General features: G+C 53.9%; 1 protein-coding gene across 1 annotated transcript; it reads left to right on the forward strand.

Annotated features, from left to right (window-relative positions):
* Positions 1-1,460: 1,460 nt before the first annotated feature.
* Positions 1,461-17,225, forward strand: LYPLA2 (lysophospholipase 2). Its single transcript, XM_030538834.1, has 10 exons — positions 1,461-1,621; positions 7,244-7,350; positions 8,760-8,791; positions 9,699-9,764; positions 12,121-12,168; positions 12,425-12,495; positions 12,796-12,869; positions 13,214-13,315; positions 13,590-13,766; positions 14,464-17,225. Exons 2-10 carry the CDS (start codon positions 7,273-7,275, stop codon positions 14,512-14,514), a joined length of 699 nt encoding a protein of 232 aa, XP_030394694.1. The 5' UTR covers positions 1,461-1,621; positions 7,244-7,272; the 3' UTR covers positions 14,515-17,225.
* Positions 17,226-17,230: the final 5 nt, after the last annotated feature.

Consider the following 17,230-nt stretch of genomic DNA (forward strand, 5'->3'; position numbering starts at 1 on the left):
GAACAGCATGAAGGTATTTAAGAAGCCAGCTCAGAGCTCCTCCTACGCAAGCATTCAGGTCTTGAACGCTCCAGGCAAACAATGGACGTTACAACAAAGCTTAAACTTGTTCTTCATAATTTTAAAAACAATACTAGCTGCCTATTTAATTTTAAAAAACAGCAAAAAAATATCCACTTCCCTTTCCATTTCTTATAAGGAGTCCTGTCCTTCTTGGGGTCCCTAGGGCCAGCTCTGTCTGCCATTTGGGAATTTTTCACTGAGAACCCCCTGTAACATTTTGTGAACTTCCAGGGGTTCATAAAACCCGTTTGGGAAACATTGCTCTAGATGAAGAGAACTGTTTCTCAGAGGCAGCAATTTCACTTTATAATCAGAGGGCAGAAACTGCAGGATGAAATTTCACTGTAATATTAACTTTGTCCTTTTGAGGGGGGTAGTCTGGGTTTCAATCAAAAAAATTACAGTTGTGCTGATGACTGTCACTGCATTACTTAAGAATTAAAAATGCTGACAACCAAGGGGGAGGGTGTGAGAGAGTAGTATCTTCTCTAAAGCAAAGAAATAGCTCCGCCAGCTTGCTCAAGCAGTGCTGCTCCTTATTTATCTTCCCCCATACGCTCTCAAATTGCTGCCCTAATATCTTCTTACCACTCGGACACTTATATTAGGAAATAGCTGCTATCCCCCACCCCCAAAATACTGCTGGCACTTTCAGCACCATTACCTAAAACACACCGAGAATGTAATAGAAAAGGGTTTCCCACAAACTGTAACTGCTGATTATGGGGGGGTGGGGGAGAGAATTCAGTCCCTGAGGCTTAGTAGGGCCTATTCTGGATAAATCACATTGGGCCTTGGCCCAGATATCAACGTGTGGGCTAGGAGAACCTGCTTGACAAGAATAGGGATTATCTCCCAAAGTCCTGAATGGGAAAATGACTCTTTGACTCAGGCACCAAAGCTGCCTTTCTGCTGGGAAAGCTGTTCCCTGCCTCCTGGCATGGTGACTAGCAGGGGGAGCTGAGAGGCTGTGGGGTGGAACCAGCAGGCACAGCCTGGGCTCTGCTGACCCAGTTTCCTCCTCACGTGCCTGTCCCCGGCTCTCATTGGTTCCCCCAGGGGTTGGGCTCTGGGCTGCCCCACCCCCCATGTGTGGCTGCGGGTCACCGCCTGCTGTGGGGGGGAAGGACACTGCCCCCTCCCAGGCCGCTGGCAGCGGGCAGTGGAGTGAACCCCAGGGCGGGCTCGGGGCCCTGATCCCGCTCCCCGGGGGGGGAGGGAGGTGTCCGTATCCCCTGATGCCCAGCCGCAGGGCTCGCGCTCAGCCGCCGCGGGCCGGTCCCGTCCAGCGAGGGGCGGGGCTCCCCGCGGGGCGGAGGGTGCTGGGGGGGGTCCTCTGGCCCCCGGGGCGGGGGGGAGGCTCCCCGGGGGACTCCCGCCCCCTCGCAGGCCCAGCGGCCCCCCGGAAGGACCAAGATGACGCCCCTTCCGGTTTTCGTGCCAGGCCTGTCGTCACTTCCGGTGGGCTGACCCCGGGCGCCCCGACCGGTCGGCTGGCGGAAGTTCCGGTCGGAGAGGCAGGAGAGTGTGTCTGGGAGCCGGGCAGAGAGCGAGAGAGGTGCGGAGCGGGGCGGGTCCGCGGGAGGGGAGCCGAGCTATTGCGGGGAGGGGTCAGTGGGGGGAGGGGAACTGAGCTATTGTGGGGAGGGGTCAGTGGGGGGAGGGGAACTGAGCTATTGTGGGGAGGGGTCAGTGGGGGGAGGGGAACCGAGTTATTGTGGGGAGGGGTCAGTGGGGGGTGGAAGGGATCCGAGCTATTGTGGGGAGGGGTCAGTGGGGGGGAGGGAACCGAGTTATTGTGGGGAGGGGTCAGTGGGGGGGGGAGGGATCCGAGCTATTGTGGGGAGGGGTCAGTGGGGGGGGGAAGGGAATCGAGCTATTGTGGGGAGGGGTCAGTGGGGGGAGGGGAACCGAGCTATTGTGGGGAGGGGTCAGTGGGGGGGAGGGAACCGAGTTATTGTGGGGAGGGGTCAGTGGGGGGTGGAAGGGATCCGAGCTATTGTGGGGAGGGAGAGACATGAGGGAGGGGTTGGGGGGAAATGAGCTACTGTGGGAAGCGGGGGGGGGAGATATGGGGGAAGGGTCAGTGTGGTGGGGGGTAATGGCCAAAGTATTTGTGGAGGGAGAATGGGCTATAGGGGGAAGGGAGGCAGAGATAGGACCTTGATCTAGTTTCGGAGACACACTGAGATGGGAGGGTGATGGCTGGGGCTGAGACACGTCTCAGAAGATGGTAATGGGAGTGGGGAGGAGGGCAGGGGAGTTTTGGACTATGGGGTCAGGTGGAAATGGCCCCAAGAATTTCATGAGCTGCATGTGGTGGGATGTGCTATTGAAGCTACTAGAGCTGCTCTGTGAATGAGCTGTGCAATCTGTGTGGGGTATGAGGGTGTTGTGCTGTTGGAAATTGGTAGAGAGGTGTTGCAATTGACTGTATATGATGATATAGGGAAAGATGTTGTGTGTGCCTGCAGGCTAACGAAGCACTTGGTGGCTCAGGGTAGGGGAAGTGTAGAGATTTGACATGGGGATCATATCGAGGGAGAGAAGACATGGTAAGCACAGGGGTGGCCAACCTGAGACTGAGAAGGAGTCAGAATTTGCCAGTATACATTGCCAAAGTGCCACAGTAATACATCAGCAGCCCCACCCTGCCTGCCAGCCGCCCACCCATCAGCGCCTCCCTTCCCTCCCTGTGCCTCACACAGTATGCAGGAGGCTCTGGGGAGCGAGGGCATGGCGGGCTTGGGTAGGGTGACCAGACAGCAAGTGTAAAATTTTGGGACTGGGGTGGGGGCTAATAGACACCTATATAAGAAAAAGCCCCCAAAATTAGGACATCTGGTCACCCTAGGCTTGGGGAAGGGGGTGGGAAGGGACAGGGCCTTGGGGGAAGGGGTGAACTGGGGCCAGGGCCTGTGGCAGAGGCAGGGATTGAACAGTGAGCACTGGGAAGTTGCCACCTGTAGCCCCAGCCCCGTAGTCGGTGTCTGTGCAAGGAGCCGCTTACTAACCTCTGAAGAGCTGCATGCGGCTCTGGTGCCACAGGTTGGCTACCCGTGATGTAGTACTTGGAATAATGTAGGGAATCTGGGAGCTGGGTCAGTGCAAGGATATTGCAGGAGACAACTCAGAGAAGTTGGTGTAGAATGTATTATTCTGCCAACTGTATGCACTCAAAACACAGCACAAGGTAGCAAGCACCATAAATGACAGTCAAACAAGAGTGTTGGTCATAACCCAGTAATCAGTGAGGAGGCAAGGCAGGAGAGAGAAGTGTGTCTGGATGACATTTGAGAGCAGATACACAGTTGTTCCAGAGCATAGGAGTGGCAGAGGAGAAGACCCTCTCCTACGTGGAGTGCTCTGTCTGGGGAAAGGCAAAAAGGACTCTGGTATTGATTGGGTAAGAGACCAGAAAAAGGGATGAGAGAGAAACACACTAGGCGCCTTTAGGAAGGTGTTGGGGATCCATTGAGTGGGGGCTGTGTTATAGATTATCCATGTGTGAAGCACTTCTCTGGGTTTTAGCTAGGGGATGTGATTATTTTTATTGTATAGTAGAAAGGAGTGGATTAATTAGGGAAATTGAATTGCTTTGGATAAAATAAGAACTGATGCAGGTTGTTGCCACAAGCTCAGAGTGACCGTCTCCTGGCCAAATTCTATAAGGAGAAAGTAAGGATAAAAGTCATGGGGCCAAATTCTCCCTTGGTGTAATTCTGTTGACTTTGATGGAGTCACATGAAGGATGAATTTGGCTCAGTAGGTTTTAAAACTGCAGGCTCTGACTACCTTATATTTTTGTCTTTTGTGACAATGAGACCTCTGTAGTTGAGTGAATCCAGGGCTTACACTCAACTTGATGGCATTTCTCTGATGGCATCTGACATGATAACTTCTTAAAACCATATCTGATCAATTCCAAACTTTCAGGGAATGTTTTAGGTATCAATGGGCCGAACCCCGCTAATTTTGGTGAAGATCAGAAAGCCAGAAAAGCCTGATTTCCACCAAAATCCAGCCTACAGATTGCCTATTTGGTGCTGTAGGCAGGGCAAACTCTCTGGTGTCTTCTGCTGCTACCCACACACATCACAGGCAGCTGCTTGCATTTCATTGGCAGTGTAAGCTGAGCTGTGCTCTCATTCAGCCCTCCTGAGCCTGGCCCCTCACCCCTCAGCTCTGTCCAGTTCCCCCGCCTCAGGCACCTCACCCCCAACTCTAGCCAGTTTCCTTCCCTCCCTCCCCGAGCTGGGCCCCTCATCCTCCAATTCTGGCAACCCACGTCCCCCACCCTACTTGCCAGCCTTCACTTATGCTTAAGTTGGCTAACATAGAGAGTTTGGCCTACTTGAGCAATGAAATGCGCAGCTCTCTAATTAATAATAATAATGAATGCATTTCTTATCTTTGTTACTGATAAAACAGGAGACTTTTAGAAAGGAAAAACTATTGAAAATTTCATTTACTTTTCAACATTTATGCCATTTATCCCCCTCGCCCCCAGCTACTTATCCCAAAGTTGGACTTTGAAAATAGACTGGTCAGTTTCTTCTTTTATTTCTAATCCGTTTTTCTCTCAGGTCTCATATAGGAGCATAATATGCCAATGACTGAATGGCTACTCCAAGGGGCTGCTTAAATTTAAGCAAAAAGCCACAGTAATTGAAATTTCCCAAATCTTGCAAAGGTTTCTTTTAACATTTGTGTTTTTTTTTAATTTACTTTTGATTGTTTTGCATAAAACACGTTTTGGGGCTTGACAGAGTGTCCCTTAACGTCTTGTTTTTGTGGCTGCTTCTGCACTAACTGGGAGGCATAAATGCTCAAACGTTGGAGCAGTGGGCTGTTTTTATGGCATTTCTGACCCCACCGAAACCATAGAGCATTGGAGAGCTTAGGAGAATTCTCCCTGGAGGTTCCCAGCGCAGAGAGGGTTAAATATCCTGGGGGCTTCTCTGAACTGCCATATCATCTGTTAACCCCTCACAGCGTGTGAGCAGAGTGGGTGGGTGGGGATTGGGGAATCAGTCCCTATCCAATATAGGGAGCACATTTTAACTAATCTATGCATCTATCTTAGGTTCTTGTAGGGCCCCCATTTTCATAGCATCTGAGTGCCTCACATTCTTGAATGTACTCAACTAGTGGCTATTCTCAGGACAGGATAGGCTTTACTGGACAGTGAGACTCGGCTCTTTGGGGCTGTTGTCTTCTACCTTTCTGGCAAGTGCTGTTTTTCCCCACTAGTTTCTCTGAACGTGGGAAATGCAGTAATATGTGGGTTCAGTCTCTGTGGCCGCTCATATGACATTTGGGTGCCAGATCTGATGAGCTTGTTCTTCTAATATTTGATTAGAGTCTGAAAACATGACTGTTCGTTGCTCCGTGAAATGAGTTTGGTGGATCTGGGTTTAGTATTTGTTGGCAGGTTTCCACATCATCAAAATCACTGGCACGGTTGGTGGTGACTGGCACCCATCTGGGCAGTTTCAGCAGAGAGGGCAAGGACTTTACTGGGCCATGGAGATGGAGCTCCCTCCAGGCTATAGCTAAGAGACGCTGGCGGGACAGTGCAGGGAAGTGGCCTGTGCCCACGCTACACCCGTTCTGTGGCTGGATACAATATCATTGTCCAGGATTGGCAATAGCTGGCACCGTCCACGAGCTGTAAACTTGCTTGGTGAGGTTAAATGTGCCGGCAGTGTTTGCCTGCTCTTTGAGGTGGGCGTGATGGTGGCTGTATTAATAGATGCAAAGAAGATTTTGCAGGTGATGTAGCTGTAATACCAGCAGATGAATGTTGCTTGTTTTCTATCCAGCTGGGTCTGTGGGCGTAGCTGGTAACAAAGGGCTGTCTGGTTTATTAGCATTGTAAAATGTGTGTCACTGATCTGTTTGAAAAGCTGAGGGCTGCAGGCAGAGCTTGCCTTTGAGACCTCCTCAGGATGGCTCCCATGACAGCCAGGGAGGTATGCTGAGCCAGAACTGGCCCTTGACTCCTCCAGTCCCTGCATTGTTACCACTGAGATCAATAACCTTGACCTTAAGGTGCAATGAACGGAAGCAAGAGTCAAGTTTCACCATCCAATCAGCCGCCCATAAGTGGGAACATTCACTGATTTCTGACTCCCAAGCAGCCAGGCTTGAGCTGAATCTGTTCTGTTGCAACGAAATATAATTGGCTGATGCTCCCAGAGATGTCCTCCCTGCAGAGCCTCCCAAGGCCCTTTGGAAGGTGCTGCGCAGAGCCCTGGTCTGGGCAGGAAGGGGGAGACAAACCCTTGCCATGAGCTGACAGGCAGTGATCAGCAGATACAGAGTTTGGGGATTATTAAGGTTGCAGCTATAGGTGAGATGTCCTCAAGGGAGAATAGAGATGACGAAGCCCAGGACCTGCTTCCTATCCTCACTTCCAACACTCCCCCGCCCCCCCCAAAAGCTTAATTCAGAAGTGCTGTTTGCTGCGTCCTGGCTTTGCAGTTCATCACATGCACAATCCTCTCTGTATGAAGAGGCAGGAGCTTTGAAACTAGTTCAATATGAGCTCTCTCGCCTTTCCTGAGCTAAGCCTGGAGTTCTGCTCCACGTCACCCTCTCTGAGCATCACTGGGGCGATGCATTTTGGGCTGTCCACTCAGGTCAGTCTAAACCCTGGGTTGGTGTAGTTTGAGGACCTGTAAGCGATCTCCTGACTGCTGACACTGCAGTGTGTTAGTCAATATGTGACCGGCATGTGTGACGTTCATGTCTTGGGCGGCACGTATGTGCAGGGTTCATGAGGACTGCGATTGCAAAGTTCACTTCCTTTTTTGTGCATGTTTATTTCTTGTGAAAGCTGCCCAGTTGAGAGCCCCGGAGACGAGATCCCTGTTAGTCCAGGCAGGTACAAGCTTCTCCAGTGTCCCCCAATGTGTCTCACCCCCATCCTGAAGGGAGCAGCCTTAGAGGAGAAGAATATTGGTTCCATGGCCCATTACGAACTGAACTGAGCCCTTCAACTCCTGTTCCACGCAGGCCTCAGTGGACAGCTCTCAGATGGCTGCAGCTTCCAGGCCTCACCGTGCTGAGCTGGCTTTGAGCTGGTGTTAATCTGTCGGTACCAGCCCCATCTGACCGCCAGCCCCTCAGACTGGAGCTGGGATTTGCAACTTGATTTTGTGTCTCTCCCCTCCAGGTGCCAGCTGTTGGAGTTCCTTTCAGTGTATGTGTGGTAACAACATGTCCGTCCCCCTCCTTGCTGACGCGGTGACTGTTTCAGGGGCAGAACGGGAGACTGCAGCGGTAAGGCTGGTCTCTGCTCTGTCCATCTGCTGATTAGGGGATTAACTGGCCTTTTTCTTTCCCACTGTCACTCCTAAATGCAAAGGGGACGCTGTCCTGTAGCTCAGGCCCATCTTGAGATACTGATGCGCTCAGAGGGGCAGCCTCCCTTGGATTCAAAGTGTCTTCATCTCTTGAAATTAAAAACTCACACTGCTGTTTGTGTAGGAGCTGCACAAAACCCACGTGTTCTGTTGTACCTGCTGGGAACAAGGAGCTAGCCCTGCTTCGCTGAGTTGTGCTGCCGTAGTGGTGTTGCTGTAGCACTAGTGAGGAAGTAAACGCAACAGCCTTATTTCCCTTCTTGGAAGTGGAAGCTGCCAGTCTGACAGCCCTGGAGCTGAAATCCTCTATGAGCCACCCAGTCCTCAGCGAGAAAACCTTGCCAATTTCAGGTGTCGCTAGGAACTGGGCTGAGGGGTTGGATCCATGTTTCCTCAGTGGAAAAGGATAAAACCGGAGGAGGAGCAGCTCTCTGCAAGCCTCTAAGAGTGGAGTAGTGATTCCTGATATTTATAAATGCCCCCCGCTATCTAAAAGCTAAGGGTGAATAAAGAGTGGGGTCGGGGAGATTTTCAGAGGCACAGAATGCAGTTAAGTGACCAACTCCTGGAAGGTCAATGGGAGTTGGGCGCTTAACTCCCATTTGTGCTTTCAGAATTTTCCCTGCCAAATTCCAAAGGCAAACCCTTCATGGGCGCCTTTAAAGAGAACCCTTTTGTTTCCCCAAAGCTGGCTGTTTAGATTCGGTCCTGCTGCAGAATCAGAAGTAGCTGGAATCTCCGGGGGCCCAGGCAGGGTTGCCTCCTGAGCACACATTACTAGAGGGCTGTCTAGTCTAGTTTTAAAAATCGCAAGTGATGAGATTTCTGCCCCTTCCTTAGGGAGAATGTAAATCGCTGGGGAGCACCAGTCCAGTCCTCAAACCTGCGCTCTCCAGAATGATCGGGTAGGCACATTAGTGACAGGTTCAACAGCCCTGGTCTACGCTGTTTGACCACGAAGACAGCTCGAGATAGCCAGTGCCCACGCGTAAGGTGGTGATAAATAGATCCTATAACACTAAATCTATGTGTCTGTCCCAACTCACTGCATCGTTCTCAGGCGGTTTAGATAATACTTAGTCCTGCCATGAGTGCAGGGGACCGGATTAGATGAGCTCTCTTCCAGTCCTATGATTCTCTAGGGCACAGGGACATGTCATTAGCTTGGGTAATTTCTGCTCAGAGTGTTGCATCTGCTTTTGTTTGTGACTGAATGGCCCTGCATAATGCCCCACATGGCTGCTTTTTAAATCCCAGACCTGCTTCACCACAAGTTCACCAGCTGTTATGCTGGCTAATACCTTTGTTTTCTCCTTAATTTAACAGGTCATTTTTTTACATGGGCTTGGAGACACAGGGTGAGTATTTCTGGAGCACTGGCCCTTGTTGTCTGACTGTAAAGTGGTACTCCGAGAATCCATGCTGCCTGCTGTCACTAGGATTTGAAAAGTGCATTGTTTGGTAGCCGCACAGAGCAGATATCAGGCAGATAAGCCTGTTGGATCTGTGTTATTTAAATGCAGTGAAGCTATTTCCATGCCTGTCTGGCAGGGGCATGGTATTGCTCCTCCCCAGATGGAAAAGGGATGGTAATAGCCTAGTGAGTGCAGCAAGTTATGATCCCATGACCCTAGTGTGGGCATCTCTGGCCAACAGCTGTCTGGATTTCAGCTTTAAAATTTGTGATTTCCAGCCGCCTCACAACATTCTGCTCTCCTGGTGGGAGGATTTTTTTGAAGGCTAGTAAAGTATAATTTGTTTTTCCATTACCCTGGGTGGGAGGCGGGAGTAAATTCTATGCCTAGGTAGCTGCTTAATCATTCTTTGTGTGAGGCTGATTTAAGGTAACTGAAGGCTGCTGCATACACAGAGCCCCTGTCTCTGCAGAATGCCTTCCTCTCTGATAACAACACCTCCATTACTAGCTGTTAAGCTTTGTGTGACTGTTTGCTCTGGGTCTCTCTGCCTAGCTGTACAAGAGACGGGCGGCTTTGTGCTGCCGGGGTTGATACATCATGGTGCTTAGGCAAGGAGATTGATGGTGTGGCCAGGCTCTTTATGGACTACTGCCAGTGCACTGAGCAGAATGGATTGGGATCCCTGCTCCAGAGCATCTGCCCCTCCTGAGGTGGACAGGAGGGTACCCAGCCTGGCTCTATAGGGATGACATGGCGGTGATGGAGTGGGGGTGCCAGTATCCAGGGCGGTACCTTGCCTCACAGTTTGTAGCATGCAAGGCTTGAACTGTCTCTTTTCTCCCGTTAGGCACAGCTGGGCTGAGGCATTATCTTCCATCCGGCTCCCATATGTGAAATATATCTGTCCTCACGCGTAAGTATCACCTCTGCCCCTATCGGGGGGAATTCTGAAACAGTCTGCTAGTTAGTGGGGGGAGAATATCTCACCAGGTAGTCACTGTCCTGAATGGAAATTAGCATTGGAGCCTGTCCCACTCTGCTGCTCCCAGGCAGGGCTTGCCCCTCCCACTCTGAGCTGGCTGGGACAGGTGGTGCTCTCACAGGATGTGCTCCTGCCAGCTCCTGTTCTGGTCGAGGTGCAGAGCTGGTGGGCTGTAGTGTTGTTCCTTTCCTTTGCCCCATCATCTCTTCCCACTTCCCCTCCTTGCTGTGGACTTTTCCCCTAGAGTTCCAGCAGGGGGAACTTGTCTTTCCCCCAGTAGATCAGTGACGGTGAAGCTTTCAGGGGGCGCTGACTGCAGGCTGGGCGGCCGAGTTGGACACATGGCACTCAAACCTTGTGTGATGGATCCATGGCCACAGGCAGTGGTCACCAGTTAAGCCTCATGCATACAGAACTAAAGGAGAATTGATGTCAGCTGTGCTGGGATTAGGGCTCATATCCTCTGTAGGCTGCAGCCACTTGAGGGCAACACGATCTCTGTCCCTGGAGTAAGCCCGACAGTGAATCCGGCAGAGGGTGAACTATGCACACGCTAGCCAGTGCCTGTGATGTGACCAGTCAGCGTCACTCTGGAAAGGCCTGTGTCTCATGACTGGCCACGTCCCACTAGAGCGCAAGGCGCACCTCTCCTCAGCTGGGCACTTGGGAAGGAGGAACAAGGGATTCTAAAACAGCCAAGGAAGATGTCTCCCTGGCTCTGCAGGCATCTGACTGCCTTCCCCTCCAGAGTCCAGGAATGGCCCCCATCTCTGTTCGAGAGCAGATAGTTGGCTTCCAGGCGCAGCTGTGTAATGAGTGAGATGCTGCTACCCAGGGTCTGATTTCCTCCCTGTTCTGCTTAGCTGTTCCCTGTGACTGCACTGAGCAGCCAGAAGCACAGGGAGCATTGGCCTCAGGTCCCTTCTCTGAGCAGGCCAGGTCAGTATAAAGCAGTAGTGCCTGATGTACCCTGCGAGGCCCTAGCACTGATGCCTCAGCAGCTTCTGTTTTGTTAGCAACACAAATGTGCACTCACCCATCCCGGGGAAGCACCGGAGCAGCATCCTAGTGAGCAGAGACCCTCCGTTCCTGGGTGTCCCATCCTAACGGGACAGGAGCGAGCAGTTGCTGTCCTGTCAGCATCTCCCCAACTCAGCAGCAGAAAAACAAAGGCAAGAATAGAGCCTGTGCCCAAATGTCGGGTCCCTGGATGGGCTGCTAGTTAACAGCACACAACGCTGCCTGCTCCAGGAGGGAAGCTGGATGTGCGGGACCTCTGCATGTGTAACCGGGCCAGTGTGAGCTGGGCCGAGCGCCTGGGGGCACATGGGGAGTTAGCAGCTGGGGAAGGGGTAGGCAGTGAGGATTGGACATATGTTAAAAAGGGGAGGATCCCAGCCGGACATGGGGGTGCTGCATGTGGAGGGCGGGGAGGGAAAGAGTTTGCTGTTCAGCCCCAGCAGGGTGGTTCCCCAGGCCAACCTGGATGGGGCGGGGGAGGATCCATGCAAATTCTGCTCCGGTTCCCTGGGTTCTCTGGTCCCTGGTGGAGATGAGCGAGGCCCAGTCACACCTCGCCATAGGCAGCCAGTGTTTGTCTGAGCCAGCCATACTCTAAGGGACTCTAGCTAAATCTTGTTCCGCCCAAGTGAGCCTCCAGCTGGTGGCAGGATGTACCACTAGGGGGCGCGTCATGCTGCTTCATTCACTTGCTGCTGCCAATTTGTTAGGGTACGTCTTCGCCCTATCGGCGGGTAGCAATCGATTGCTCGGGGATCGATATATCGCGTCTCATCTAGACACGATATATCGATCCCCGAACGCGCTTATATCGATTTCGGAACTCCACCAACCTGAACGGAGTTGCGGAATCGACATGGGGAGCCGCGGACATCGATCCCGCGCCATCAGGACGGTGAGTAATTCGATCTTAGATACTTCGACTTCAGCTACGTTATTCACGTAGCTGAAGTTGCGTATCTGAGATCGATTTCCCCCCGGAGTGTAGACCAGCCCTCAGTCTCTAAGGTGCCACAGGTACTCCTGTTCTTTTTGCGGATAGACCAACACGGCTGCTACTCTGACACCTGTTACAGATTAGTCTCTTTGGTGCAGGGCTGGAAGCTTGTTGGCCAAAGTGCCCCATCTGGGGCTAGCTGGGCAGCCTCTCTGGGCGGGATCCCTCGGGCGGTAGATCCAGGATCACCTTTCCTGCTGCAGGTCCCCTGCACTGGGACAGGCTCCCACCTGGGCTGTTTCACTTGCCTTAATCTCTCTTTCTCTGCAGGCCCAGGATTCCTGTAACCCTCAACATGAAGATGGTGATGCCCTCCTGGTCAGTTCATGGGGCTGCTGGTGGGGTTTTGGGGGGTATGTGAATGGCTTGTGTTACAGAGGGTGCCTGAAGTAGTGGCAGGTGGAATCAAGGGTCTTTCTCCAGCCACCTGTAGAAGAGAGGGAAAGGTAGGTAGGGAGATAGCTGGAGTTCTCCCAAGGGAGAGGGGGTGGGTGTATCTGGTCCTGAGACTCTCCTGTGCCATGGACACTGGGAGAGTGAGGAGGGGGCTGATCTCACTTGCGTTCCCTCCCAGGTTCGATCTGATGGGGCTGAGTCCGGACGCGCCTGAGGATGAAGCTGGAATCAAGAAAGCAGCTGAAAACCGTAAGAGGAGTGAGGGTGCAGCCACTTGGGCTGAGAGCCTTTCCCCAGCCTCTGTCTAGCCCTGTCTTCATCCCATCCACCCGACTTACCACAGCCGCTTGTTCTCCTGGAGGGGAGCAGGATCTGTCCTCGCTTCTGCCTTTGCCTCTGCTCCTCCTGTCCTTTCCCTTGTCCCTCATCTCAGACTTCCTGTGCCCTGTGGAGAACACACCTGGGGCCTTGCCCTGATTCTGCCCTGCGTGACACTGTAGGACCCCCTGGCCATCCTGAGCTAACCCACCTCTCTTTGGCTTCTTCCAGTTAAAGCAGTTATTGAGCATGAGATCAAGAATGGCATCCCACCCAACCGCATCATCCTCGGGGGCTTCTCCCAGGTAAGCACTGATGGTACAGGCTGGGGCCGGGGACTTGCGTCCAGCCTGCTGTCCAACAGGAACAGCAGCATTGCCTGGCTCCAGCTCCCCGGCCGTGTTGGTGCAGGGGGATGGCTGGGTTAGACTCCGTGGCTTTCTCAGCTTCATTCCCAAGCAGGGGGACCTTGTCCTCCTGGGGCGGTTTGTGCATGTGGTTATACACCGGGGGGCAGTGCCCCTGGCTGGGAGGAGGTGGTGTCACTTGCACTGGGAAGGGGTCGCTCCCCTCTTGGGGTTGGACTCCGCCGGGCTTGCAGCTCCAGGCAGCAGCTCTACTGCATGGTCCTGTGCTTGGTATGTTCCAGGGCGGTGCCTTATCGCTCTACACGGCGCTCACCTCCCAATACCAACTGGCTGGTATCGTGGCTCTCAGCTGCTGGCTCCCGCTACACAAGGCCTTCCCTCAGGTACCAGTGATCTGTCTGTCTGTCTGTCTACCTCGGGGCTGTTATTTGCTAAGGCACTGTGTGGGATGGAAGTAGATGGGGGGGCATCACAGAACCTTCTAACTCAGCAAACCCCACCTGGGACTGCGGACAGCAAGCACCCCGGTGGAGTCGGTGGCACTGGTGGTGATGGCACAGGTCGGCTGTAGGCAGGACACTACATCGATCGCTCATCTGCTCCCCAGCCAGGCATCCCGCCATGCCCTGGTACCACTAAACCTTCTTTGTGCTGCAGGCAGCGAGCAACGGCGTGAACAAGGATATCGCCATCCTGCAGTGTCACGGGGAGATGGACCCCATGATCCCTGTCCGCTTCGGAGCCCTCACCGCTGAGAAGCTGAAATCCGTCGTCACCCCCACGAAGGTTCAATTCAAAACCTACCCTGGAATGATGCACAGCTCCTGCCCTCAGGTCAGTCAGCTGCAGGCACAGACGGCTGGGGTCAGGGGCATCTGGGTATTGTGCCTCAGCCTGCGGCCCCACTGGAGTCGTAACATGGAGCAGGTTGTGCCCATCCTCACGTTTCCTGTAGATGTGGACTGCGTGGACTACAGATCCCAGCATGCAGTGCCCTGGTGGGATCCAATCAGCGGACTGCTTGGCTCGTGGTGGTGCACTGCTGGCTGGGATCTGTACCATGTGAAGGCTGAATCTTCCTCTTGAAGGAGAGGGTGGCTGGGGCTGCAGTTTCGCTGCCATGGCTCTGGATCACGAGTCCGGGGTGAGCGCAGTGGCCTTTGCAATGAGGCCTGGCGTGGGGGAGGGTGGCTATGGGCCCCGAACTTCCCTGGCCCCAGGAGTGGGGAGACGGTCCCAGCTAAGGGTGTAGAAGCCTAGATTTGAATGATCCTGGGGAGCACCAGCCTCTACTTCTAGCTTGGGGGTTGTTCCCTCATTTAGGTTGGGGTCTTGCGCTGCCCACTGCCCAAGGAGCACCCAGCTCAGGGGACTGTCTGCAATGGCAGCGTCTGCCCTCGGACTGTTGAAAAGCTGGATCCAAGGCACCCCCTGCAGTGTCCTCCCAGCTCTAGGCCCTGCCCGAGGGACGCTCCTCTGCAGGCACCGGGGCAGCCCCTGTGTGTGACGGGCTCTTGTGGTCTGTGTCCAGGAGATGATGGCGGTGAAGGAATTCATTGAGAAGCTGCTGCCCCGGATCTAAGCGGAGCCACTCGAGACTGTCACAGGGAAAGGAGGCAAGGTCACCACTGCTGATCTTTCCCACTGATCCTGTCTGCTGCAAATGGACACCATGGCAACCAACCTCAACTCCAGTTGTTTTCCCTCCCTTCAGTCTTTCCCTCTCCTGTCTCTTCTGCACCACGGTCCCTCAGGTGTGTGGGGTGTTGCTCCCCGGTGCTCCCTGAGTTAAGAGTGGAGCTATTTAAGGTAGAGACTGTCCCAAGTCCAGTGTGGCCTTATCTCTTGTTTTTCTCTTGAGGATTTCGATCCCCTTGATTTTCCTGTATCCGACCTGGCTGTGGAGGTGAGCTCAGCACTAACTCAGGCTGATTTCCTTGGTCTTGTCTCTCCTGTTGCAGTATTAGCAGGGAGTCCCTCCCCTGGAAAGCAGGAGATGTCTGGGATCTGGGGAGGGCTGCTGGCCCATGCTCCCCTGGTCTTGAGCTCGAGAACTTTGCAAAGCTACCTAGAAAGGCCCGATGACCCTGCTGTGTGACCCAGTGGGGTCATGGCCTCTCGGCAACTGCACGGTCCTTTGGTCTCCATGGCAGGACGAATCAGAGGTTTTTAAAACAAATCAGCCTCTTGAACCTGAGCCTCCAGGGGGGCCCAGCTGAGGGGCTGTTGGGCCAGAGAGCGCTACACTGGGACTGTACCTTAAACTCTGCTCCCTCTCCCAGCAGCACAGCTGAGGGAGCTGGCAGCACACGTGGGTTGGAAGGTAGCCACCTACGTTCTCCATGCCCGCCCCCCCTCCTGCCATGCGCTCTGTTACACGCACCCCCACCAGGAAGGCAGCCATGCCCACGGGCTCCACACTGCGTCTGATTGTGTCTCTGCTGCCAGGGCGCAGCGGCTCAGCTGTTCTAGAGATAATCGAGGGATTTCCTTCTCTTCCTGTTGCTTTTTACAATCTTCTCCGTTCTGTGTGCTGGGGCATCCCCGCCCGTCTCACCTCTCATTGCCGCACTGTTAGAAGCTAGGCAAGGAGGCAAAGACAAATCACTGCAGTTTACAGCCAGCTTCCTAGTGTATTTCCCCTGAGGTCTGGCCTGGGTGCCGGCCCAGTCAGGAGCGTCTCTTGCTGCTACAGCAGGGTCAGGTCAGGTCAAGTGGAAGGACAGAAGGAAAAGCTGCAGCTGATGCTCTTGTCCTGGGCTGGGATAGATGCAGGCAGGAGACTTGTTCCCAGCCTCGTCGTCCTCACCAGCATCCACCATTGCCTATGTCAGCTCAGCTGTCTCATCGGCAAATGTTGGAGAGCCTTTTCCCACTGCCCAGGGTGCTGCCAGTCCCAGAGCCCCCCTTGGGGCCAGTTGCTGCTATGCCCACATAGCCCTGAGGGCTCTGCACGCTTGCCTATAGGCACCAGCCTGCTGGCTGCAGGTAGGGATCGTCCCAGCAGGGAAGGCGAGAGCACCCCTAAGAGCTGGGGGCAGAATCGCTTTCATGAAGTCACCTGAGCCTGCCTTTGCCAGAGGGGTCTTGCCCCTCTCCATGGAAGGCTGGGTCCTTCCTGCCCTGTTCAGTTGAGCCCCTAGGGCTGGCACAGGGATAGGGGGATGTGGCATCCGGTGCTGGCTGATGTATCTTGGCAGGCAGAGCAGCACCCGCAGCGTAGACCTGTTCTCTCTCCCTCAGAGGATCCATCCTCTTCTCTCCTGCACCCCCTTGCAGCTGAGGGACAGCCTCTCCCTGAACAGGCCCAGGGGGGTTGCTGTTGATCAGAACAGGCCTGCTCCCCCCCTGAACTCAGCCTGCTGCATTATCTGCCCCTTCTGGGCTGGAGCATAAGTGGGGCCTGGAAATCAAGCTGTAAATGTCTTTTAAAGGAACCCTTTAGGCTAAGGGCTGAATTCCTCATTCCTCCTGCAGTCGCTGTCTCCATCAGCTGAGCCAGGCCCTCACAGCATAGACTTAACCAGCATCTGTCAGGGCTAGAACTGCAGGTGGGGGCAGGGCTGGCAGTTCCCAGCTGTAGCCTGCAGCCCCAGCAAGAGCAGGGAAGGCAGCAACTCAGGCCCAGCCTAAATGGGACCCCCCAACCCAGGGGGAAAGAGCAGGTGAGGGATGGTGCCAGTGGCTGGGGTGCAGCTTCCCAGAGGCAGGAGAAAAGGGGGCTCGACCATGGTCCATGGATGCAGCTGTGTCCTAGGCTTGCCCAGCACTGCACAAAGCAATAACCCTCTTGAGAGCCTCACAATCAGGTTGGACCCATTTTTTAAAGGATTTATTTATGTCGCTGCTTGCATGGGGGAGCTGAGGGGAGGGGAGAGGCGGGACTAGCTCGTCTCCTTTTGGACACAGCCCTTCTGTTTCTCCTCCTCGGGTCTGTTTGAAGCTGCCCCCTCCCTGGGCTGAGGGAAATGCAGCTTGCAGGAGTTTAAAGCTGGCAGCTCTACCTGAGCTACGTGACTGTGAACTGGAACATTCTGCATCCTGGCTGGCTGGGGGCCTGGCCTCCTGTTCATTCTATGTATGAAAGTACTGGCCTGTTCTCAGAGCATTCCCCGGAGCTGCTCTCTCCCTGCGTAAGCAGCAACTTCCTCTGGGCTGGGGGCTGCTGAGGCCGCAGGGAGAGAGAAAGAAGCTTCTGTCCATTCCTGAAAATGGCTTTTAGTTCTCGGTCTTCCTTGGGGAGGGTTTGTGTTCCACACCCTTGGATATGAGATTAAAGCAAACAGAAACTTCTCCCA

The sequence above is a fragment of the Gopherus evgoodei genome, chromosome 20 (assembly GCF_007399415.2).
Source record: "Gopherus evgoodei ecotype Sinaloan lineage chromosome 20, rGopEvg1_v1.p, whole genome shotgun sequence".
NCBI lineage: Eukaryota > Metazoa > Chordata > Testudines > Testudinidae > Gopherus > Gopherus evgoodei.

Bases quoted from the DNA above. Each gene is read 5' to 3' on its own strand.
- LYPLA2 (XM_030538834.1), top strand. From the start codon at position 7,273: ATGTGTGGTAACAACATGTCCGTCCCCCTCCTTGCTGACGCGGTGACT. The intron at 7,351-8,759 runs GTAAGGCTGGTC...TTAATTTAACAG, and splicing joins CAGAACGGGAGACTGCAGCG to GTCATTTTTTTACATGGGCT. The intron at 13,316-13,589 runs GTACCAGTGATC...TTTGTGCTGCAG, and splicing joins TACACAAGGCCTTCCCTCAG to GCAGCGAGCAACGGCGTGAA.